Source organism: Schistocerca cancellata, chromosome 9, assembly GCF_023864275.1.
Source record: "Schistocerca cancellata isolate TAMUIC-IGC-003103 chromosome 9, iqSchCanc2.1, whole genome shotgun sequence".
In the NCBI taxonomy this organism is placed as follows: domain Eukaryota; kingdom Metazoa; phylum Arthropoda; class Insecta; order Orthoptera; family Acrididae; genus Schistocerca; species Schistocerca cancellata.
This window is the reverse complement of record NC_064634.1, coordinates 132,190,354-132,217,391: the sequence shown is the minus strand read 5'-3', so window position 1 is coordinate 132,217,391 and position 27,038 is coordinate 132,190,354. Positions and strand designations below refer to the sequence as shown.

Here is a 27,038-nt window from a genome sequence, read left to right as displayed (position 1 = left end):
ACAAACCGGTTATCAAACCAGCCGATGTACTGAATTTTCAATTTGATTTCAACATTTGTTGTATAATCATAAAACGATATTAGTCATTTTACTTTCTGTAAATATTTGTTACATTAACTTTTTGGCATTTCCAGATACACATGAAACAATTTGAAACCCAGTAGCATATAACATTAGGGACTAATAGTTCCATTTATTGAAAAATTGCGATTAACCTATGTTTGTGAAGCATCAAAATTGATTGGCTAAATTTTGCTCTGACTCATTATTTACATGTACCTACTGTAAAACAATATTTTGCATACTATTTATGGTTTTTATCAATCTCATATGCATGGGTTACTGTTTCATTTAAACCATTAAACGCCAAAACTAATTACATGTTGGGATAAAATTTGAATTTTTGGTAAAATCGGAAATAAGATATAAAGGTAGGTTACTGCAGTGACAAACATTAAATCTTGGACTACACTACACATCAATCTGTTATAAAAATTTAATTTTTGTGTCGAGATTTGGTGGTTCTACCGGTTTACAACCAGATTGTCACATTCCAATCTAACTTGGGCCTTTGGCCTAAGTGGGAGAGCAGCACTCACTTTTCAAAAGAGGTTCCACAGACATATGTTAGTAATACTCAAAAGCATGACTGGTTAAAATGCAATGACATTGTGCAAAACATATGAACCTGAAGTAAGAAAGGAGGAATTGGGAGTATAAACATAAGAATAGATTCAGATTGGTAGAAGTAGTGAGTAAAGCACTTATGAGTAATGTAGTGAAGTTGACAACCGAATATTAGCAAAAAGTGAGCAGTGTTGAATTATGAGGTGATCAATAAGTAATACAACACTTTTTTTCTCAAAGCAGGTTGGTTTTATTTGTAATTCCAATACTCCATATTGTCCTCCATTCTTGTGGCTACAAAACCAACATAATCTCTGCTCACTGTGATGGTCTTACCCTACCTTACTGGGAGGGCCTATATGCCCACAAGGTACCACTATACTGGTTGACGTCAGAGCAGACATCTTGCTGCAACAATACCCTCCCATCACCCACAACTGCTTCCTGTGGAGTGCATTCTTCATTGGGCCAAACAGATGGAAATCGGAAGATGAAATAGCGGGACTGTCGGATGGATGAGGAAGAACAGTCCAATGAAGTTTTGTGAAGTTTTCTCCAGTGTGCAGATTTGTGTGAGGCACTGTGTTATCATGGAGAAGAAGAAGTTTGTTTGCATTTTTGTGGCGCAAACACACTGCAGTCATTTCTTCAGTTTACTGAGGGTGGTACAGTATACTTCAGAATTGATTTTTCCATCATGAGGTTTTTCCATCATGAGGTAGAATATCCCTGTCAGAGTCCCAGATGACCATTGCCATGGCTTCACCGGCAGAGGGTGCAGTTTTGAACATTTTCTTTGTAGGAGAGATGGTGTGATGCCACTCCATGGATAGCTGTTTTGTTTCCAATTCGAAGTGATGAACCTGTGTCCATTGCATGTGATGATCGACAAAAAATTGTCACAATCAGCCTCATAACACGCAAGCAGTTCCATACAGATGGTCCTTCATTGCTGTTTATTGGCTGCTGCTAGGCGGCGAAAAATATATCAGGCACACACCTTTTGAGTACCCCAACTGGTGGATGAGTGTGTCAACACTACCAACAGAAACGTCCAGTTGAGCAGTGAGGTGTTTGTGATCCATTGCCACATCGAATGAATGTGTCCATACCAACATTGCATGAGTCGCAGCTGTTTGTGGCTGGCCGGCATGCAGGAGATCGGAGAGGTCACGTGACCTACTTATGGTGATGACAGGCGCATCACCCAATGACTCGCTGTGCTTTTTTCACTGCCAAGTCTTTGTAGACATTCTCCAAGTGCCTATGAAGATCTGTGATGCTCTAGTTTTCTCCTCAAGGAAACTCTATGGCAGTTCCCTGCTTGGAATGCACTTCCATTGCAGAAGCCGTTTTGAAGGCTGTGTATAGCACTGCGGCCTATTGGAACTTCATGAAACTATAGGGGTCCCCCAGGGGGGCCTCACAGCCCTTTTAGGGGTCCATGTGTGGCGTACACAGGTCCCTGAGTTATTGGAGTCTTTCTTCTTTTCCGGGGTCGTTTACTGTCCCCTTCCTTCTCCTTCCCTGTCCTTATTTTCCCTTTTTGCCCCTCCCTTTGCCTCTTTTGATGTTCTTATTTATGTACAATGTTGGTACCTGTGCTGTGAACATCTCATGCAAGCCCAGGAGTGGGTGCCCATCTTTTCACCGAGCAAGGTGGTGCAGTAGTTAGCACACTAAATTTGCATTTGGGACGACAACGGTAACCCTTGTTTGGCCATTGTGATTTAGGTTTTCTGTGATTTCCCTAAATCACTTAAGGCAAATTCCGAGATGGTTCGTTTGAAGGGCATGGCTGACTTCCTTCCCTATCCATTCCTAATCCGATGGGACCGAAGATCTCGGTCACCTCCCCCAAGTCAACCAGCCATCTTTTCGGAGCGTCGGAACTCCCAGCAATGGCTTTACTGGCAGGCAGCAGTTGCTGTGGCTGGGTGGCATCCATGAGGTGAGAGCCCTTGTTCAGAGTGAGTTTTAAATTGTCTGGTCACTCTTCTGTGGCCGTGTCTCGCCCTAGAAATCATTCTGTCTCAATTCATTTTTCTGCCTTCCCAGCCTTGCCTTCCTTGGTTACCTCCTGGGAGGAGGGCCAGGTTCGCCAGCATGGGGCAAAACCCTTTTTGTGGTTCCTGGTCTGTACCTGGACTGTCAGGGAGACTTCTGCCACCGCCAAACCCCTATTCTTTCTGGAACACGTTGATGAGAAGTTTGGTGAAGTTGAGTCATTGAGCAAGATGAGACGTGGCTCCCTCATTATCAAGACAACTTCTGCCAGTCAGTCGGCCTCTCTTTGCACCTGTGACTCTTTAGGAGACGTCCCAGAGAATATCAATGCTCGCAGGTCACTCAATATGACATAGGGTGTAATTTCCTATAGGGACCTGCTCCTCTAGTCCGATGATGAACTTAGGGCTAATCTGGAATGATGTGGCATTCATTTCATCTGGCACATCCAGTGATACCCTAAGGACCATCCTGTAGACACTGGCACTTTCATCCTGGCATGTGAGGGGGGATACCCTGCCTGAGAAGGTCAAGGTAATGGTTCATGGATGTGAAGTCAAACCATACATTCCACCTTCCAAGTGTTGCTTCTAGTTCTGCCACATGTTCTTGGGATGCAATGCCACTCCAATCTTTGGTGACTCTTCATGTGGGGAACTCTAGCACCTCACCGCCTGACTGTATGAAGTGCTCTGGTCTCCATTCTCCTCACTCACCTGAGTGTTCAGTGTATAGAAAGAAAAAAAAAGACTTTAGAAAATAAAGATCCTTGACTGTCTCAGCTACTTTGAGGCCCAGAAGAAGTTTGACAGACCTCACTCTGTGCACCTCTCCTCTACCTTTGCCTCAGTTCCATCTTCCCCTCCCCCCCCCCCCCCTCCTCCTCATTGCCATCTTGTCCTCTTCACTTTCCTCCCTTTCCTCCCTTCCCCTCCTGTCCCTTTCCTTGAAGGAAAGACTCCTCCTCCTCCTCCTCCTCCTCCTCCTCCTCCTCAGCCAGAGAAAGCATCCTGAATCAGACCCAGTTTCTATATATGCCACCCCATTCTCAGCAGTGATGACCACTGGCCTGGTGACATGACCTCCCCTCAGCTTCTATATGTCTATCCTGCACTCTAGACACACGATAATCCAGTGGAATTGCAATGGATACTACAATCACCTATCGGAAGTACAACAACTTGTTTGCTCGTATTCTGCATTCAGTCTTGCTCTACAAGAAACGCATTCTATGACAACCACTCGCCAATGTTTCGTGGTTATCGGGCATTCTGTGGGAACCTTGCCAGCCCCAGGCCATCATCTGGAGGGGTCTGCACTTTGGTTCGCACAGATGTCATTAGTGACTGGATACCCTTTCATATCAACCTGGAAGCAATAGCACTAAGAGTGCGAATGACCCCAGCAATCATCATTTGCAATGTCTACCTCCCTCCCAGTAGGCTACTTCCTTCTGTTGACCTGCCTGACTTAATACAGCAACTCCCACTCCCGTACCTCCTACTTCGGGTCTTCAGTGCACACCTCACCCTGTGGGGGAGTGCCACTTTGATGGGTAAGGGTGTTCTTATTGACCAGCTTAGACTTTGATTTGTATCTCCTCAGTGAAAATTCCCCTACTCACTTTGGTGCTGCTGATGGCTCTTTTTCTGCTATCAATCTCACAGTCTCCTCCCCTGTTCTTGTGATTTCCCTATGTTGGTCACCTCATGACAATCTTTGTGACAGTGACTACTTTCTGGAGATTCTATCATTCCCCTGCCATCACCAGGTCACCACGTTGGACATTTCGCAGGGCCAGTTGGTCTTGATATACATCTGCTGTGCACTATGACACCTCTCCCTCGGATTCCATTGATGCAGTCATGCAAGAAGTCTCTACCATTCTTCTTCATGCCACTGACAATTCTATCCCCCTAGCCATAGGTCTCCCTCATCATTGATCAGTACCATTGTGGACCGAGGACAAAGCACTCGCCACCCAGGACTGCCGATGGGCACTGCAATGATTAAACGACACCCTTCAGAGACCAGCCTTGACATTTTTAAGTGTCACCATGCTAAGGACCGTTACCTTATTAACCAGAGTAAAAAGGAATGCTGGGAGCGCTATGTTTCCTCCCTGGAGATGTATGCCTCTTCATTGCATGTTTTGTCAAAGCCTTCTGGGCTCTCAGCGGCAGTCAAGTGCCCCGGGGTCTGATCGTACATGGTGCTCTGTGTACTGATTCATTAGTCCTTGCAGAACGTCTTTTGACACACTTTGTGACATCATTGGCATCCTCTTTCAATCCTGCTACCTTTCTCTGGCAAAAAGAACGAGTTGAACAAACCCTCCTCTGTTTCAACCCCCACCAAGCCAAATTCTACAATGAACCCTTCAGTGAATGGGAATTCTTGCTGGCTCTTTATTTCCTCACATGACAGCCCCATGTGTGGATTCCATCCACAAACATATAACCCAACACTTGGATGCTACTCAGAGGCAACATCTCCTCTGGTCTTCAACCGCATTTGGCTCACAGGTACATTCCCCTCACAAGACAGCATAGTTATCCTCGTCCTTAAGCCCAGTAAAAATGCAACATCTCTCGACAGCTACCGCCCGATTAGCCTGACAAAAGTACTTTGTAAACTGCTCGATACAATAGTTAGTTTCCAGTTATGGTGGGTGCTCGAATCTTGGGGCCTTTTGTACCTGTATCAGTGTGACTTCCAGTAAGGATGCTCTACAACTGACCATTTACTCAGATCGGAAACAGCAATCCAACAGGCTTTTTCTTTGACCTACATAAGGCATATGACATGGCTTGGAGCCATCACATTTTAGTTACCCACCATGATGGGCTTTAGTTTCCCCCTCCAGATTTTTATCCATGAGTTTTTATTTCACTGACTCCTCTGTGTTCGCATTGGCACTTCACTCAGTGCCCCTTGGGTCCAGGAGAACAGTATCCCCCAAGGTTCTGTGTTCAGTGTCATGCTCTTCCTCATCGCTGTCAATGGGCTTGTGACCTCTGTTGCGCCTATGGGTACCCCAGTGTTGTATGCTGATTTTTGCATTTGGTGCTGCCCCCACTCAGTAGCATCTGTTGAACGCCAGCTCTAAGGCACTATCTGACAGGCCTCTGAATGGACCCTCTCCCCTAGCCCCTCTCCCCTAGCCTCCAGTTTTTTCCTTCCAAAACACATTTTTGCTATCAACCCATAGTACATCCCAATCCAGAACTATATTTAGGGGACCAGTGTTTGTAGTAAAGTCCTATTTCTTGGGCCTTAATTTTGATAAAAAGCTGACGTGGCTGCCTATATTCACCAATTGAAGACTACCTCCATGCAGAAGCTTGATCTCTCCGCCCCCTGGCCCACACATCTTGGGGTGCAGACCATGCTACTCTTTTTCATTTTTATTGCTCTCTGGTTTTGTCCACATAGATTATGGTTGTCCGGTTTATGGCTCAGCAGCTCCTTCCACTTCGAAACTATTGGACCCTGTTCATTAATATGGGGTGCATCTGGCTATCTGTGCCTTTTGCACTAGTCCTGTCGACAGTCTCGTTGCAGAAGCGGGGATTCCACCTCTACAAATACGATGGAGCCAACTCCTGGTTTCTTATGCAGTAGCCGTTCAATGATCCCCTAACCATCCCGTGTATCCCATCCTTTTTGTTACCAAGGGTGGGATTGCCAGTCGGAATGCACCTCACTTCCCCCTGTCAGGATCTCAATCTCCACTCACACTGGAATGTGCCTCATGTATTTCCTCCTGCACCCCTCCTTGGATGGTACCTTGACCATGGATCAAGACCCCCCTCCCCTCCCCCCCCCTCCCTGCAAGTCCAGGGGTTAGAATAGGCCAGAGGTATCCCTGCCTGTTGTAAAAGGCGACTAAAAGGAGTCTCACATGTTTCGGCCTTTATGTGATGAACCCCCGTATGGTTTGATCTCAATTTTTCAAAATTTTCCTGAAGAGCAAGCCAATAGGGCAAGGGCACCTTACATGGTGCATAGTGTCCATCATGTGCTGAGACCTCTCACGTCCTTCGCCGATGTGGATCTGCACTTCTGCTCATTCTCCGGCTGTTGGGCGAGGTCACCCTCCTGGGCGCGTTTTGCTCCATCCTCTGTGCAGTATCGCTTTCTGCGCTGTCTGCAGTAATGGACTTCTTAGCTCATTTGCACCTGATATCCAGCACAGTAGCTAGTCCCCTCCCACAACGGGGTCCGAGGGATAATCAGGTTGCCACCGGTCTCCTCATCTTGGCCTTCGAGAGTGACGCATTACCCGAGGTCAAGGTAATGGTTTGCTGCTGTCACATAAAGCCATATATCCCTCACCCGATGTGGTGCTTTAAGTGCTAGAAGTTTGGCCATGTCTTTTCGCTGTACTTCCAGCTTCACCTGTCGGGATTGTGGACATCCTTCACATCCCTATCCTCCCTGTGCCCCGCCTTCCATCTGTGTCAGCTGCAGAGAGCACCATTCGCCTTGCTCACCAGACTGTTGGATGTTCCAAAAAGAAAGAGAAATAATGGAATACAAGACCCTGGACTGACTGAACTACACTGAGGCTAAGAGAAAATATGAGAAATATGAGAGACTACATCCTGTGCATATGGCGTCAACCTAAGCTGTGCTATGACAACAGTTCTGTGACAGTTGGCTCTCAGACACGTCAGACTCCACCTGCCCCCTTGATGGTGGGGGGCACTTCCCTCCCTGTTGCTACTGCACAACCTACTTGAGGAGCAACCCCCCCCCCCACCCCCCACCCCCAACCATTGGGGATGTCAGTCCCCATTTCTCAGCCGGAGAAGTGGAAGTCTTCTTCAGCTCCTCTTGCCAGGAAGGGTCCCTTGTGTCACTCCCTTCCCAGGTTCCTACCAGTGGCAACACAGACACACACCAGTGGCTGACGCAACCACAGATAGCTACTTGTAGGGCTTCGCAGTCCTCCTCAGTCCCTCAGACTGAATCAGTGAAGCCCGCCCAGCCGGACAAACCTAAGGATCAGCGAGAGAAACCTAAAAAGAAAAAGACCCCCAAGAGCCAGGGCACTGCAGTGGCACCCACACCACCATCACCTACAAGCTCTGTGTCCGAGGATGAAGTGGAGATTCTGGCGTCCACTGAGGACCTAGATCTCGCTGGTCCCTCGGACACAATGGATGTCAATCACACAGGTACTCATCTGGTGGCAGCAGGTGACCCTGAGGCTTAGACTGCCTCATTGAGTGTTTCATGCCTTCCCAGTCTCATGACACTCAATACGGAGCCCTGCGGAACACCATTCTCCTGAATTTGGGGAACTGTGGGAAGCGCCAACTTGGACACGGAAAGTACGGACGACAGTGGAATTGCGGAGGTTTTATCCACCACCTGGCTGAGCTACGGCAGCTATTAAGTTTTACACCGGCTTTCTGCATTGCCATTCAGGAAACCTGGTTCCCGGCAATGCGGACCCCCTGCCCTCCGCACCTGTAAAACATATTACAGGAACCATAGTGACTAAAGTATAATGTCAGGTGGCGTTTGCATCTATGTCCTGAACTCAGTATGTAGTGAACCTGTGCCCCCTTCAAACCCCTTTTGAAGCTGTGGCTGTCAGGATAAGGACAACACAGGAAATAACCGTCTGTAACGTATATCTCTCTCTAGGTAGGGCAGTACCCCCACCTCTGCCTCTTAAATACAGGTGCCCCTACTTACTTCAGTGTGGCACATGTCACATATTCGGCCATTGATCTCTCGGTTTGCAGTCCAGGTGAGCACTTGGTGACTTGTGTGATAGTGACCACTTCCCCATCTGCCTGTCATTACCCTGGTGTTATGCCCACAGACGCCTACCCAGATGGGCTTTAAACAAGGCAGACTGGGAAGCCTTCGCCTCTGATGTCACCACTGAATCTCCCCCACATGGTGCCATCAATGTTGTTGTTGAGCAGGTCACTACAATGATCGTTTCTGCGGCAGAAAATACGATCCCTCGTTCTAGAGGGTGCCCCCAGCAAAAGACAGTCCCTTGGTGGTCGCCGGAAGTCCCTGAGGCAATTAAAGAGTGTCGGCAAGCTCTACATCATAAGTGGCACCCTTCCCTAGAGCAGCTCACAGTCTTTAAGTGGCTCCGTGCCTGCGTTCGCAGGCTTATAAAATGTCAGGAACAGGAGTGTTGGGAGAGGTACGTGTCGACCATTGGGTGCCATATGTCACCTTGCCAAGTCTGGACGAAGATCAGACGTCTTTGTGGGTATCTCACCCCAACAGGTGTCCCTCGTATTAACATCAATGGCTTGTTATCTAACACAAATGCGATTGTCGAGCACGTTGCTGAGCACTATGCTTGAGCCTCTGTGTTGAAAAATACTACCCCCCCCCACCCCCATCCTTTTGCACCCTCAAACGGCAGATGGAGAGGAAAGTCCACTTGTTCACTACGCGCCACAGTGAACCTTATAATGTCCCATTTACAGAGTGGGAGTTCCTCCGTGCCCTTGCACATTGCCCTGAGATAGCTCCTGGCCTGGATCGGATCCACAGTCAGATGATTAAACATCTCTCATCTGACTACAAGTGACATCTCCTCGTCATCTTCAACAGGAACTGGTGCGATGGTGTCTTTCCATCACAATAGCGGGAGAGCACCATCATTCTGGTGCTCAAACCCGGTCAAAACCCGCTTGATGTTGATAGCTACTGGCCCATCATCCTCACGAACTTTCTCTGTAAGCTGCTGGAACGTATGGCGTGTCGGCAGTTGTGTTGGGTCCTGGAGCCACGTGGTCTAGTGGCTCCATGTCAGGGCGGCCTCCGCCATGGTCGCTCTACAACCAATAATCTTGTGCCCCTTGAGTCTGCCATCCAGACAGCCTTTTCCAGACACCAACATCTGGTTGCTGTCTTTTTCGACGTCCATAGAGCATACTACACGACCTGTCATCATCATCATCGTCATCATCATCATCATCATCATGCTACTCTGCATGAGTGGTGTCTCTGGGGCCCGCTCCCGATTTTTATCCAAAACTTCCTGTTGCTCTGTACTTTCCGTGTCCAAGTTGGCACTTCCCACAGTTCCCCCCGTATTCAGGAGAATGGTGTTCCACAGGGCTCCATATTGAGTGTGTGTCTAGTTTTAGTGGCTATTAACGGTCTAGCAGCAGCTGTGGGATTGTCTGTCTCATCTTCTCTGTATGTGGATGACTTCTGCATTTCGTGCTGCGCCTCCAGTACTGATGTTGCTGAGCGGCGCCTACATGGAGCCATTCACGAGGTGTAGTCATTAGCTCTAGCCCACACTTTTCAGTTTTCCGCTGGGAAGTTGTGTGTCGTGCATTTCTGTCTGCATCACACCATTCATCCAGAACCAGAACTTAACCTTAATGATGCTCCACTACTCACTGTAGTGGAGACATATCGATTCTTAGGACTGTTTTTCGACACCTGATTGACTTGGCTACCTCACCTTCGTCAGCTTAAGTGGATGTGCTGGCAGCACTTCAATGCCCTCCGCTGCCTGAGCAACATCAACTGGGGTGCAGATCGCTCTATGCTGCTGCAGTTTTACAGAGCCCTTGTTGAATCCCACCTTGACTAGGGGAGTATGGTTTACATTTCGGTGAGGCCTTCTGTGTTGCGTTTACTCAACCCAGTGCACCACTGCGGCATTCGCCTAGCGGCGGGAGGTTTTAGAAAGAGTCCGGTGACCAGTATCCTGGTGGAGGCCGAAGTCCCTCCATTGAAGGTTAGGAATGCACAACTGCTTGCCAGTTATGTTGTGCACATTCGTAGTTTCTCCTGTGCAATCGATTTTCCATCCTTTTCCTAACCATGGCAGTTCATCTCCTGCATCGGCCCCCAGGTCATGACTTATGATTGCAGTTCACGTCCGGTCCCTTCTGTCTGAACTGGAGTCCTTCCCATTACCATCTCTCCTTGAGGTCCATTCACGTACACCTCCATGGTGTACATGTATGCTGCAGATTCTTCCGGACCTTTCGCATGGCCCTAAGGACTCTGTTAACCGTACGGCTCTCCGCTATCACTTCCTCTTGATTCTCAACATGTACCAGGACCGTGAAGTGGTTTACACTGAGGCTTGATGATTGATGGTCGTGTAGGCTTTGTGTATGTTCATGGAGGACGTATTGAACAGCACTCCTTGCCAGATGGCTGCAGTGTTTTCACTGCAGAGCTGGCGGCCATATCTCGTGCTCTTGAGCACATCCACTCATGCCCTAGTGAGTCATTTCTCTTATGTACTGACACCTTGAGCAGCCTACAAGCTATCGACCAGTGCTACCCTCACCATCCTTTAGTAGCATCCATTCAGGAGTCCCATCTATACCCTGGAACAGTCCCGTTGTTCAGTGGTGTTTCTGTGGACCCCAGGACACGTCGAAATCCCAGGAAATGAACTTGCCGACAGGCTGGCCAGACAGGCTACATGGAAACTGCTTCTGGAGATGGGCATCTCTGAAACTGACTTGCATTCTGTCTTACGCCACAGGATTTTTCAGCTTTGGGAGATGGAATGGCGTAACCGTATGCACAACAAACTGTGCATCATTAAAGAGACTATGAATGTGTGGAAGTCTTCTTTGCGGTCCTCTTGCAGGGATTCAGTTGTCCTCTGCCGGCTCCGCATTGGCCATACGTGGCTAACGCATGGTTACCCTCTCCATCGTGAGGATCCATCTTGATATGGCTGTGGCTCACAAGTGAAGGTCATCCATCTCTTGCTGGACTGTCCACTTCTAGCCGCTGTGCGGCAGACTTTTAATTTTCCCAGCACCCTACCTTCGGCGTTGGGCGAAAATGCCTCAACAACAGCTTTAGTTTTGCATTTTATTCGTGAGGGTGGGTTTTATTATTTGATCTAAGTTTTAGTGTCCTCCACCCTAGTGCTTTTAGGATGGAGGTTTTAATGTGTTGCAGAGTGGCTGGCTTCTGCTTCTTATTCTCTGGGTCAACCAGTCATGATAATCTGCTCTCTTGTTTTGATATTTTCTATATGTTTCTTGCGTCTCTCTGTGATTTTCTTGTCCGATTTTGTCCATTTCTGTGTTTGTAGCCCTTCTGTCATTTTTGTGGTTTTCTCCTTTCTTCCAGTTGTGTTTTGTATGTCTAGATTGTTTTACTCCCACCCTTGTGGAATTATTTTAACTGGAACGAGGGACCGAAGACGTAGAAGTTTGGACTCCCTCCCTCTTTTAAACAAACAAACCATCCAACCAACCTATGGATCAGGACCAAACTATTCCAGGGTCTTAAGGTCTCTGTCACTCCTATGACACTTCCGGCATCTTGTATGTTCCGTCCTTGAAGAGTTCCAGGGTGCTACCATTTTCTCCACTGATAGCTACAAAATGATAAATAAGGTGGGATTTGCTTTTACATCTACTACTGGCCTGGAACACCATGTACTGCTGGTTAATGTAGTGTGTTCACAGCAGAGCTGCTAGCTGTTACCAGGGTCCTCCATTTTTTTCTTAGGCCTCACTCCACAGTGTTTTAGTATGTACTGACTTAATGAGTAGCTTGCAGGCTATAGATCAATGCTACTCTCTTGCTTTGGTCTCTGCTATCCATGATCTTCCCTCTGCCCTTCTCTATGCTACCTGCTCTGTTGTCTTCCTGTGGGTCTCAAGTCATGTGGGCATCCGAGGGAATTAACTGGTTGACTGTTTGGCTAGAGAGGCAGATACTTTCACCATTCTCTTTCATGATTCCAGGTACAGATATGCAGATACACATCAAATCTTTCTTTGCTCAACAGTGGAATGACATCTGGTGTGCTGCTGCTCTCCGTAATAAACTCTGCAAAATGAAGGAGACTACTGCAGTTTGGCACTCTTCCTTCCGCTGCTCTCGGAAAGAGTCCACTATCTTATGCCACCTATGCATCAGTCTCTCTCTCTCTCTCTCTCTCTCTCTCTCTCTCTTTCTCTCTCTCTCTCTCTCTCCACCCACACAATGTGGCTGTGGAGCCATACTGACGGTAACCCATATATTGATGGAATATCCCCTTCTTTTAGCCCTTCATACTAAGTATAGTCTTCCAGAATCCTTATCTTTAATCATCTCACCAGATGATTCACATGTGGTTTAACTATTCTTCAGTTCAATGAAATTGGTTTTTATTTTCAGTTATATGGTTTTGCTTTACTCCTGGAGCAGGGGCAGGGTGTAACTTTGCATTGCAAGGCTCAATTAATCAATCAGCCAATAAGACTGTAGGAGCTGAAGTAGAAATATTGCATTACTTATTGAATGCCCCTCATAAAAATTCTTAGCAGGAAAAAGACAATCTCTATTTGTTAGTTCCGGAAGGGCAAATCCAGAATATGTACATACTTAAAGTAAAGCAATTGGGGGAAAATTCCACAGAAGTTCTCTTGCATTCCTTGTGGGACTAGCATTCTTGGAAGAATGACTGCAGTTTGGGAAGTAGGAGAGCAGTGCTGTACTGGCATGTATTGACAGAAGTGCAACTGTGAGAACAGGTCACGAATTATACCCATATAGTTCATTTGGCAAGAGTATTGCCTGTGAAAGGCAAGGTTCCATGTTAGGGTCCTGGTGTCACACACAGTTTTAAGCTACCAGGAAGTTTCAAAAAGCACAACATTAAACATTCATTCTGGTCTGTCTTGAGAATCATCAGTGGCACCTTTTCAACTGTCGATGTTACGACCTCTTAGCCCAGTCTCATAACTTTGCTATGTGGTGCTATGGTGGTTGCTATGTGACGGTCTTCATTACAGTGTTAATTTTCCAGTGATCCAGTTACAATCTTGTCATCGGCTATAGACTATTGCCAAGTTGGGCTCTTCAATAGGCCAGTGCACAGTTGGATACCTGTGCTCTCTCTTTCATCTCCTTCTCATCAGATTGTATTGACAATGTTGTCAGAGACCTCTCTGCCACAGTCACCCATGCCACTGAAAATGGTGTCACCCTTTCTTTGAGCTCCATCCACCAGTGGCTTGTGTTGTGGTTAGACTGCTATCATTACTTTTAAGCATCTCCGTGCAAAGACTCACCCACACATTAAGAAGGATGCTTGATGTGCTATATCTCCTCTTTGCGAATATGTGCCTCTGTAGCCCAGGTGTAGGTCAATCTCCATAGAATAGTGGGGCACCAAAGATCAACAGCTTTTCTCGGTCTCCATTGTGGTTTCTCCTGAACATGTCACAACCCACTTTGTGACAGTATTGATGTCTTCTTCTTACCTAGATACCTTCCCAATGCATAAAAGACATATTGAAGACTCCTCCTACCTTTTACTATTTATAACCATAAATGATATAATTAATTTTAGCAGTAGAGAGATAGTGTCATCATCCTAATCCTTAAACCAGGCAAAAACACAAAATCCATTGGAGGGGCAGTCTACGACCTACCATATGGTTAGCTTCAAAACAGCAGTCTCACAGGCTGTTTCTAGAGACGGACATCTCATTGCAGTCGTTCTTGACCTACTTAAGGCACATGACCACATTTTACTTACCCCTCAACAATTGGGGATTTTGATGCTCCCTATCACTTTTACTCGTCAGTTTTTATTCCTCCCATCATTTCAGGTTAAGAGTTTACACGTCACTCAGCTCCCTGTGGAGACAAGAGAGCGGCATCCCTCAGGGATCCATGCTGACTCTTACTCTCCTCCTTATTATTGTCATTAATAGGCTAGTGGCCTCCATTGGACTCACAGTTACTTCGTCACAGTATATCAATGATTTCTGCACCTGGTGTTGCTCCCACTTTGTAGTTCACCACTACACAGAATTCTGGTTGGACTCACAGTGCTTTGATCTCATTGTGCAGTCCCAATTTTTGGGACTTCTCTTTGATAAAAAGCTGACTTTGGAGCTCCGCATACATCACCTTAAGACTAGCCATGTGCAGATGCTTAATGCTATTTGCTTCCTCTCCTACATCTCTCTATATTGTGTTACTCTACTCTGTACTTACTGGGCCCTAGTCTTGTCCTGGCTGGACTGTAGTTGCCAGGTTTATCACTCAGTGGCATCTTCAGCTTTGAAATTATTGGACCCAGTACACTATAGGGTACCTCACAGACTAACTCAAATGGCAGTCTCCTCACTTGAGGATCTTAGCATTCCAGTTCTGACAAACTAACTCTTCCTCACATATGAAATCACCATATGATTATTTCCTAATCATCTGCTGTAACAAATTCTCTCCCCCCCCCCTCCCCTGGCCATAGAGGGGTTTGTTAATTTGTTAATCCACTGTTCCTCCCAGGTGGTATGTGGCTTGAGATCCTCTGCTGGAACTTCTGTCTATCGCCCGGAGTGTATATGCTGTCAACAAATACAGTAAAATAAGATCTTATTAAGCAACATTGTATCATAATTTTCAAACAGAAGTCTGTCTGCACTGAGTTGTTTGACAAGACTACAAAAAGTGTCATGTTATAAACAGTGATACTCAACATTTATCTAAAAGGAGAATTGAATGCATGTCACATACTGCATTCCCTCATAACATATATGAGGTGCATTCAAGTTCTAAGGCCTCCGATTTTTTTTCTAATTAACTACTCACCCGAAATCGATGAAACTGGCGTTGCGTCTCAACGTAATCGCCCTGCAGACGTACACATTTTTCACAACACATTTTCCATGGCAGCGGCGAAGGCTTCTTTAGGAGTCTGTTTTGGCCACTGGAAAATCGCTGAGGCAATAGCAGCACGGCAGGTGAATGTGCGGCCACGGAGAGTGTATTTCATTGTTGGAAAAAGCCAAAAGTCACTAGGAGCCAGGTCAGGTGAGTAGGGAGCATGAGGAATCACTTCAAAGTTGTTATCATGAAGAAACTGTTGCGTAACATTAGCTCGATGTGCGGGTGCGTTGTGTTGATGAAACAGCATACGCGCAGCCCTTCCTGGACGTTTTTGTTGCAGTGCAGGAAGGAATTTGTTCTTCAAAACATTCGTAGGATGCACCTGTTACCGTAGTGCCCTTTGGCAAGGATTACGCCCTCACTGTCCCAGTACATGGACACCATCATTTTTTCAGCACTGGCAGTTACCCGAAATTTTTTTGGTGGCGGTGAATCTGTGTGCTTCCGTTGAGCTGACTGGCGCTTTGTTTCTGGATTGAAAAATGGCATCCACGTCTCATCCATTGTCACAACCGACGAAAAGAGAGTCCCATTCATGCTGTCGTTGCGCGTCAATATTGCTTGGCAACATGCCACACGGGCAGCCATGTGGTCGTCCGTCAGCATTCGTGGCACCCACCTGGATGACACTTTTCGCATTTTCAGGTCGTCATGCAGGATTGTGTGCACACAACCCACAGAAATGCCAACTCTGGAGGTGATCCCCCAAAACAGTTCTCTCCACTTTCTCGATCATGTCGTCAGACCGGCTTGTGCGAGCTCGAGGTTGTTTCGGTTTGTTGTCACACGATGTTCTGCCTTCATTAAACTGATGCACCCAAGAACGCACTTTTGACATATCCATAACTCCATCACCACATGTCTCCTTCAACTGTCGATGAATTTCAATTGGTTTCACACCACACAAATTCAGAAAACGAATGATTGCACGCTGTTCAAGTAAGGAAAACGTCGCCATTTTAAGTATTTAAAACAGTTCTCATTCTCGCCGCTGGCGGTAAAATTCCATCTGCCGTACGGTGCTGCCATCTCTGGGACGTATTGACAATGAACTCGGCCTCATTTTAAAACAATGCGCATGTTTCTATCTCTTTCCAGTCCAGAGAAAAAAAATTGGAGGCCTTGGAACTTGAATACACCTCGTACTTCCTTTTGTCTGAAATCAGAGCTATGAGGAAAACATAGTAAATAATCAGAGCTGTTCAGATGACGGGAGTAGTGATTCGGAATTCAACATTATAAGATAGATTCCAGATTATCTTTCAGTACCAGCAGACACATAAGGTGTAGTCTGTACAACACACGGGACTATTTTTTTCTGAATAAATAATATTAGAATCTGTTTTCATGTAGATAAATAGCATAAGGGGCTGTTAAATAATGGTCTATGGTTTTCATAACCAAGTTTATCAAGCAGATGGACATCACCTCTGGAATCCTGCTGTTTCTTAATTATGAAACACTAGCTCTCAATAAGAAATACTATAATTACTTTAATTATTTTGTACTAAATATGTGTCCAGAATTATTTATTTTCTGTTCTTTCAGCTGATTTAATAGCAGTCTACCTGAAAGTTTATCTTACTGTCAATGGAAATATGCATATGCATCACTGAAGAGATACATTCTGTTACCTGTTAGTTTTCACAGAATTACAATGAATAGCTGTGGAACCATTGTCAATACAAATGATAATTGTTGTGAATTATGCTGTAATTCATTACAGTACATTTTTCTCAAACTATAGCATTGACAGTATCTTAAACAATATTGGAAATTGTTGCCACAACATTCTTGTTGTAATGAGACATTCTGTGGGAAATATTTGTGCCTAAGAAAAATAAATATCCAGGAAATTTCTTTGATTAGTATTTAACTCTTCTGACATTACAGCACTAGTTTCAATAACTGATGCTTCTACTGTTCAGTTTATAACATTCTTAGCTTCTGTATGTTTCCTGGGATCAAAACTTTGTCTTGTCTAGAATTTTAACAGTATTGCTGTGACGGTGTGCAGATAAGGGAATAGTGCATCTGGAAGTTTTATACATAAAATCTGTTCATCTGGATGTAGTGTGATCACTGTTTCCATGAAATTAGTATTGTGTTAAATCATTTTATTTTTAAAAATTATTGTGTGCTTAGAAAAGGCATACTAATTAGTAATGATTTGACAGTGTAATTGATTTAATCCTAGCTTACATGATGACACTAGGTTGCATGCAACTATGCCACTGGCCACTGCGCATGTATGGCGCGCACTTGCGCAACTCTTTGGTGAACTATCAGCGTGTTAAAACTTTGGCGACAGTAGTTACTTGAGTCTGGATTTTAGGTGTGTTGGTAGAGTGTAAGCAAACTGAAATATGAAGTTGGGAATGGAGGATATTGTTCACCTTTCGAATATCTATGCATTGCATAGGTGTTGGTGGAGTTTCAATGATGTTGATTACAAAAGGAAGCAGTGACATGTTGCTCCACTGTAGACTGTCATATGCAATCTGAACGTGATGGATTAATAACATTTGAGCTTGAAGGGCAAAATTAATTAAATTGGGAGTACTTATACAAATGAATTAATAAAGTACCCGCAAGCAAAACATCTTGCTGTGGAACAGCTCATGCCTATAAGATCAAAATCCTATAGCTCAAGTTGACTGATTTTGTATAAGTAAAATTGTTGACAGGAGATAATGCTACACAAATATTGAAAACTGAATTCTTTATTCAATATTTATTTGTTTAAAATGTCACAGCAGTGCTTCCCATTCACAAATGTTAGTACTGTCGAATGTTGTCACAGTAGAGATCCATCTTCAAGAGAGTAGTTCACGAAACTTTCTCGTAGTAATATGGCCTGCTTCGAATAATTATTGCTACTGGATTGCAGCTTTGCATCTACAGTTATCAGCCCCTGAGCAGATGGCTGAACTGCTAGCTCCCCGTGCATGCCAAAGAGTATATGCATCAAGACTCCCAGCAATAGCTATCATGCCAGATGGTCTTAGCTGTAGCTGGGTAGCACCCATGGGGAAAGCCCTTGATAGGAGTAGGTAGCATCATGGCGGATGTTTTGCACATGAAATGTATTAAGTTTCACCAGAACATTGTCTGTTCTGATCTGGCTGTCTTCAGACAGGAATTGAAACTTTACTGCAGGTATTTAAAAACCCATTTTCTATGACGCTTTCAGAAAGGTCCCAAAGATAATAGGATAGGTACTAGCTCCTTTATCTTAGCTTTTGAAGGTAGTGTCCTCCTGGAATGATGTACAGGTGTGACATGAAGCCTTATGTCCCACAACCCATTAGGTGCATCAAAGCTTGTGCTTTGCTCGTGTCATCCCGCTCCGCAGCAGATTCAAAATGCGGTAACCGCAGACGATCACTCCATGAAGGTAGTCCTTGTGGACAACCACCTTTGTGTGTCGATTGCTCAGAACACCATACTCCACATGCACCAGTTTGCCTGCTCTTCAAAAAAGAACTGCAAATACAGGAAAACAAATCTGTTGACTGCCTGTCATATACTAAGCAATGTAAAAAAACATGAACACTTACATCCTGTTGATATGATGCCCAGTTATGTGAAAGACTGGTCCCCCCATGTCTATGGTTTCTGAACCAATGCTCATTGATGTGATTCCATTGTCATTGGTGACAGGCGGTGATCAAGGAGTGTGACTAGTTCTCCTGGTCCCTTCACGCCTAACACGGACACCTGTAATGTTATCATTCAGTGGAACTGTAATGCATACTAACGTCACCTGCCAGAACTACAATACTGTATTTCCTCTTCTTCTGCAATGTGTGTTGTTCTAAAAGAAACACACTTCCCTGCTGACCATTTTCCAATCTTCTGCAGTTATCATGCCTTCTGTCAGAATTGCACTGGCTCTGAGAGGGCATCTGCAGGGTCTCTTCAATGACAGAGATGTGCTCAGCCAGTGGATTCCACTTCATAACACTTTGGAAGCAATAGAGGTGTCAGTGCAAACATGTTCAAGGACCACAATTTGCAATGTTTACATACTTCCAGATAGGCCCTTACTTACCTCTAGTTGACCACTTTAATTCAACAACTCCCCCCATCCCTACCACTACCTTTGGCATGTTGTAGAGGCCTTCTGCTTGACCAGCTTCTTACCAACCATGATCTGTGTCTTCTCAAGATGGTACTCATACCACTTTAGTATCATCCATGGTATCTTTTCAACTATCAATCTAATGATCTGTTCCTTCAGTCTCGTGGCTTCACTGCATGATGATCTTTGTGACAGCGACCACTTTCCAGTGATCTTGCTGCACTGAGTGCTTTCAAGTGGCAACTGGCAGTTGTATACCTCCGCTGTTCTCTTTGCCCCATCAATTGCATTGGCAACCTTATCACTATTCAGTGACTTTGTGTGAAGGCTTGCTATCTAATTGAGTGCAGTAAGAAGGAATGGTGGGCACATTGTCTCCTCCCTGAGAACATAAGCCTCTTCATTCCAGGTGTGGGCCAAGCTCCATAGTCTCCTGGACACCTCTGAGCATCAACTGTTCTAGGTCTTGTCCTTTAGGGTGATTTTTATACTGATGCATCAGTTCTTGCTGAATGCCTTGCAATCCACTTTGCAACACAATCATTGTCCTCTCTTATCTAGCTACCTTCCTGCTATGAAAAAGAGAAGTTGAAAACATCCTGATATGTTTCAACCTTCGCCAATCTGAATCATATAATGAGCCTTTGATTGACAGGGAACTGCTTGAGGTACATCTCATCTCACAATATGACTCCTGGCCCTGATTCAATTCATAATGGGATGTACAAACACTTGAATGTTATTCAAAGCTGCATCTACTCAGGGTTTTTCATCATGTTTGGCTCGAAGGTGTCTGTCTTTCACATTTGCTTCCTACTATTGTCATCCCTGTTCGTAAGCCAGCCAAAAGCCCAATGTCTCTCGACCTATTAGTCTCACCAACGTGCTCCGCAAATAGCTTGAAAGGATGGTTGCACACAGATTATGCAGTGTTCTCAAGTCTTTAGCCTTTTGTCCCACTATAATGTGGTTTCCGTGAGGGACGATCCACAACCAACCATCTGATCCAGTTTGAAAAAGAAATCTGAGAGGCTCTTTTTAAACACAGACACCTCGTTGCAAGCTTTTTGACCTATAAAACTCATAAGACACTGCTTGGCACCGTAACCTTTTACTTAACCTCCATAACTGTGGCTTATGAGACTCCCAATTGATTTTTATTAATTAGTTTTTATCAGCTGGTTGTTTAGTGTTCTGTGGGATGCTTCACTCAACTCTCCACGGGACAAGGAGAATGGCATTGACCTGTCCTGTTTGTCGTTCTTGTCCTCATCACCATCAGTGGGCTAGTGAACTCTGTCAGACCACTGTATATTGACAACTTTTCCATTTGGATTCAGCTTCCACTCAATAGCCTTGGTTGGACGCTAGCTTTAAGGTATCATCTGATGGGGCTGTGCATGGACCCTTTCTCAGTTTTCAGTTCTCTTCTGCAAAAAAGTGGTCATGTATTTGTCATAACACAGCCCATCCTGGCCTGGAGCTTGACTTGGGTACCCGGCACTTGGAAGTTGTTGCACAATCCCTGTTTATGGGCCTTCTTTTTGATAATTAGCTGATTTGTTTTCCCATTTTTGTCAACTAAAGACTGTATGTGGAAGCTTCCTTGCCCCATCTCTTGGGGTGCAGATCATGTTGCTCTTCTCCATAATTACAGGGCCCTGGTCTCATCCTGACAGGACTAGAGTTGCCAGCTTTACGGCTTGGCAGCACCTTTGGCTTTAACTGTTAGACCTAGTCCATCATGGAGTTTGAGTAGTGACTGGTGACTTCCAGACTAGTCCTTCAGGTAGTCTCCTTGCCAAAGTCGGGATCTTACTGACTCAGTTCAAATGGTACTAACTCACAGTCTCCTATGCAGTTGCCATTCGACAGTTTCCTGATTATTCAACGAATCACATTCTTTTTGCATACAAGAGGCATCGACCTACTGATACCTACACTTGGTTGAGATTGCCAGTTGTAATGCCTCGCATTCCTCTGCCAGTATATCTGCCTCACCTTCCTGGAATATGCTTCTTGTGTTTCCTCTTGACCCCCACTGTCCCCCTCTTTGTTGGTGCCCAGACCACAAGTTAGGACCTATGTAATTTCAGGGTCCTAAAGTCTACCCCCATGATCTTTCAGCATCTGTTTCGTTGAGCTCTTCAGGAGTTTCAGGGCACTACCATATCTTATACAGATGGATCAAAAACTCTAGGTAAGATGGGAAATGCTTTCACATCCCCTGCCATTCATTGCCAGGAACATGCAGTGTTTTTACAGCAGAGCTGGTAGCCATTAACAGGCCTCTGTTGACCACTTTTTAATATGTAATGACTTAGTGCGCAATCTTCAGATCACTGAACACTGTTACTCTTGTCATCCTGTGGTCACTGCCTTTAGCCATACTGACTGCTTGGTTGTCCTTCCCTGGGTCCCAAGTCTGTAGGTATCTTGGGGAATGAACTGGCTGACCATTTGGCTAGAGAAGAAATTACTTGCTTCCCATTTGTTTTGTCAGTTCCAGGTGTAGATGTGCAGGTGGAACTAAGACCTCTGCTCACTTGGAGAGAGAGCAACATCTAATTGGCTGCTGCCCTCTCTAATAAACTCCGCACTATCAAGAGGGTTACTGCTGCTGCGAGGCACTCTTCCTTCTGTCCCTCCCAGAAGGAATCCACTGCCCTATGTTGACTCTGCATTGATCATACCAGGCTAACCCATAATTTTATTTTACTTAATGAGCCACCCCCATTTTGTAGATTTAGAGGCTTAGTCATTAACTCTTAATGTGGTGAAATGCCCCCTTCTTGCCCTCCATTCTGTGCTTCAAATACTGGCAGATTATTTACAGATGGTGTAACTGGGTCTCTGTTTTCTCTGTGAAGGTGACTTTTATTTTCAGGTATAAGATTTTAAGCTACCTTTGAGTCAGGCGGCGTGGTTGGGTTGGGGCGTCCCCTGCTGCGTATTGGTTCTGGGAACTGCCGACATTACTTTCTTGATCACCTTGCTGTTTCATCCCTCTCTTACTCTGATTTCATAGCTGTTAGACGTGGTTTGCCTCCTTTTGTTTTGCATTGTATTTTCTATTTTAGATGTAGGACTCTGTTGAGTGGTGAGTGCTCCTAACGTCTTGACTGCACTGGAGCAAGGGTGGGACAGCCATGGGCAGGGTGACACCTGCCACATACAAAGTCCCATGTGTGCTTTACCTATTTGTCTTCTGTTGTTTTTATTATTGACAGTCCAGTTGATATCCACTTCGTGTTTAGCTTTCTCACTTTTACTGTTCCAAATCTGCTGACTTGAAGACATTCTTTGCTCTGAAACTGTCTTTACCTTTCATCTGGATGGTGGGGGTTGGATGTGGGGTGAGGTTTCTCTTGACATTTGGATGAACCATGAGAGATCCCTTGTCTGCTCTGATGCATGTACTGGTCTGATTCTTACACTCTGTAAATTCTTTCTAAGCACTGTCCTTAGTACTGATTCAGTGCCTCAGTATTGACACTCCTATGTACTTCCATCAGAACACGAACTCCATGGATATCACTATTTGTGGATGAACTAACACTGGATTGAAGGACTGATGACCTGACTGTTAAGTCCTCTGACCTCCCAGTTAACCAACCAATTTTTGACCATTTTTGTTTCTTCGGTTCAGTGAAATATTTGCCTCATGAAGAACTCATCTTCTGGAGCCAAAAACAGTATTTTATGATTTGGAAAAAATCTTTAATTTGGTGATAAGTGTGGCTAAAGCAACAGCAGGCAATTATTTTGATTTCCTGGAGGCTGTTTCTCTTGGTGAAAACACTTACAAATATCATTGTCTTAAAATTTATTTGAAGTGAAAAAGTTAGTTGCTTCATCCTATAAAATAACTAAGAAGTAACTGTTTTAATACTAAATTGAACTCTGATCTACCTCAACAAACATCTGCTGCTGTAGAGCTATAATTAATTTTTCATGGGTTTCCAAACTATATATATAAAGCTTTTATATAGATTTCACTTAACGAAAGTGTCATTAAATATTCTTTGTTTCTATCACCGAGTAGGAACCACATCTGAGATACATTTTATTGTGATCAATAAAGAGGTATTACTTGTTTGATAGCAACATGTTTGGCCATTACTGAAAATAAAATGCTGGAGCTGCCTGTATTGGCACATACCTTAATTACACAGGCCAACAGTGGAAAACCTTTTTTGCTGAAAATACCTTATTATGTTATTAGGGCAGGAAATCTAAATATGATACTTAAAAAAATGTATCACCAACCATTTCTTCACATTTTCAGTTAAATTTATTAAATTAAGTGGTTTTTAAATAATTTAACAGCTTTTATATAGCTAAAATAATTTAAAAAGGAGGTGTAATGAATGTAGATGATGTTGGTAGCACCGCTGAAAAAACATTTGCTGGCAGAAAAAGTTCGATTCTATTTTTGTGTTAACAGATGGTGTTTTGTTTACTGTCAACCTATCCTCACTGTCTCGTTTCCTGTACATGTGCTCAGCACAATGTCTAATCGTGGTTGTAAAAACTCTGCTGACAGTTCTTGTTATATTTGTGATTAAAAAACACCAAAGAAACATTACAGACTTTGTGAACAAGGTTTATCTATCATACTTTGGATCTAAACTTGGTGATCAAGATAAATCTTGGGCGTCGCATAAGGTATGTTATGTGTGTGTTGAAAATTTGAGAAAATGGTCCAAAAAGGAGGAAAAAACCTTTAGATTTGCTGTTACTATGATATGGAGGGAGCCAAGAAATCATTCTGATGATTGCTACTTTTGCAGTGTTGATATTACTGGTCATAATTCGAACAACAAGAAGGTAATAAGCTACCCTAACCTTCCATCTGCCATCTGATCAGTAGAGCATAGTGTAGATTTGCCGGTTCCTGAACCACTAGATGATTTAAATTTTATTCCAACGGAAGTATTTTCTGATGTACGATCTGATTTAGATGAATCAGGTGATGATAAATTCCATTGTAATACAGGAAGTCTAGAGCCCAAATTGTTTACTCAGACTTGGCTTAACGCTTTGGTTAGGGATCTGGGCTTAACGAAAGAAAAAGCTGAATTGCTTGGCACTAGATTAAAAGAAAAGAACTATTGGCAGTAGACCAGCATATTTATGTATAGAAAGAAAGAGCAGCAATTTTCCAAGTTTTTTCAACAAGAAGGTGATTTTGTGTACTGCGCAGTCATTTCCGGTCTGATGAATGAGTTTGGTATTGAATACAAAAAGGAAGACTGGAGGCTGTTTATTGATTCATCCAAAATTAGTTTAAAGGCTGTTTTATTGCACAATGGTAACATGTATGCTTCTATACCTATTGGACATTCTGTACATATGAAAGAAAGCTATGAAAACCTAGAAATAGTGCTAAATAAAATAGGCTATTCTGCTCATGGTTGGATGATATGTGGCAATCTAATTAAGTCACATGCTTGCTTCTTTGTCCGCAAGGTGGCTTTACCAAATTTCCATGTTTCTTGTGTGAATTGGAGAGTAGGGCTAGGGATCAACACTGGTACACAAAGAACAGGCCTGTGAGGGAGTCTTTAAAACCTGGTGAGAAAAACATTCTACGCAAAAACCTTGTAGATCCAAAAAATGTGCTCCCACCACCTCTACTTATAAAGTTAGGCCTAATGAAACAGTTTGTAAAGGCTTTGCCTAAAGATGGACCATGTTTTAAGTATCTCTGCCAAAAGTTTCCACACCTTTCAGAAGCTAAGCTAAAAGAAGGAGTCTTTATCAGACCTGACATTAGAAAATTGATGTTTGGTGTTAACTTTGAATCCAAAAAGACCTTAAATGAGCAAGAAGCATGGGTATCGTTCAAGCAAGTCATTAAAAAGTTCTTAACATGGAAATGACCCAAAATATGTTGCTATTATAGCTACAATGTTAAAGTAGTTTAGAACTTTAGGATGTTTAATGAGCCCGAAAGTTCACTTTTTGAACAGTCACCTTGATTACTTCCTGGACAGTATGGGAGATGTTAGTGAGGAGCAAGGAGAGCGGTTTCACCAGGACATTAAAGTGATGGAAAAACACTACCAAGGCTGCTGGAACATCAACATGATGGGGGGGGGGACTGCTGTTGGTCACTTCACTGTGAAGTTCAGCAAGTGACTCATCAAAGAAAAAACTACACAAGAAGCTTCAAAGAAAAAAAGAGAAAGAAAATACAAACCAATTCCAGCTGATAAGTGAAACCTCTATTAACACACATTGTTTTAAGTAGCTTACTGTAAATACAAACCATGCTTATGTTGTAACAGTGTTTCATTAATTTCCCTGTGTACCGTATAGCATAGGATTTTTGTACTATATAATAAAAAGCATATTGCTTGAAAACTATGGATGATACAAAAAAAAGGCTAAATTTGGATTCAGCTCATAAAAATCTATAAAGATCGATATCAAAGTAAAAAAAAAATTTTCTTTGGCCTACATTGTTTCACATACTTAAGATGTTTCAAAATGAACAAAATTTGTTGTTTATTGTTAGAATTTTACATGGTTATTCCTGTAATAATTTTGTGTTGCAGAGTTATTGTTTGTTGCGGAGTGGTGGGGCAGTACTGATCTGATAATTTACATAAATAAAGATGACTTTGAGAAGTATTATGGAAAAGAGCATGGCTATTTATGCATGAACCACCGATATGAAATTGATTGGCTTATGGGCCTGCTTTTCTGTGATCGAATACATATGCTGGCGGTGAGAAATTGTAGTAAAGCTTTGTTCATGGCATATTAGGTCATAGTTTCCTAGCTGACGTTTCATGAGTTTTATTTTGTTTTCAGAATTGTAAAACTTTTGCCAAGAAATCAATCCAGTATGTTCCAACTATGGGGTGGGCATTCAAATTTGGTGAATGTGTGTTTCTTGATAGAAACTGGGAAAAAGATAAGGAAACCATTGGCAGACAGCTAAGAGAACTTGTAGAGTATCCAGATCCCATGTGGGTAAGTTTATGGAATCTGTATGTTCATAATTATTTGATTTAAAATTTCATCCTAAAGTCTCTGTAGCAGATAAGTCACAATCAACAGAATAACTTTTTCAGTCTCCCTAATTCTATAAGTACCTTACAGACAGTTCATTAAATGTACCCAGAAGCAAAAATAGTCAAAAGCATAGAACACACATCTTGCACATTAAAATGTTGAGAGAAGGAAATACCATTCTGCTGGGTACCATGTTATGGAAAATGATCAAGCACTTGCAAGGGACACATGCATGTATTGCCCTGTGCTATCCCCATGAATGTTATTGCCTCTTTTCTAAAAGGGAGAGTTGTGTGACAATGTCTGACTAGAGGTACGAAATAACAAATTAAGGCTTGATGCCTACAGTTTTGCCATGGTAAACATTGTTGCAGCCACACACTTGGAAAGAACTGGCTTTAATACAATTGAGAATAGAGCACAGTCCTCTTGACATAAGCCCCCCAGGGGGCCCACAGTCCTTTTGTGGGTACGTGTGTGGCACGCTATTGCAGTCTCCTTTCCTTTCCAGGCTGCATTACCATCCCTGTTCCCATCCCTCCCTGTCGTTGCTCCTTTGTCTGCCCCCTCTTTTCCCTTTTAATGGACTTCTTTGTTGTCCTAGCTATGCTCCTGGCTTTGTTTTGGTCTGTGCTATTGTTTA

General features: G+C 43.8%; 1 protein-coding gene across 2 annotated transcripts in view; it reads left to right on the top strand.

Annotated features, from left to right (window-relative positions):
• LOC126101149 (1-acyl-sn-glycerol-3-phosphate acyltransferase gamma-like) overlaps positions 1-27,038 on the top strand; it is a 71,040-nt gene that overhangs the window by 1,380 nt on the left and 42,622 nt on the right. For both annotated transcript variants that reach the window (XM_049911841.1, XM_049911842.1), the window contains exons 3-4: positions 25,933-26,105; positions 26,192-26,353. In XM_049911841.1, coding sequence (XP_049767798.1) covers positions 25,933-26,105; positions 26,192-26,353 — 335 coding nt within the window. The remainder of the gene's footprint in view (positions 1-25,932; positions 26,106-26,191; positions 26,354-27,038) is intronic.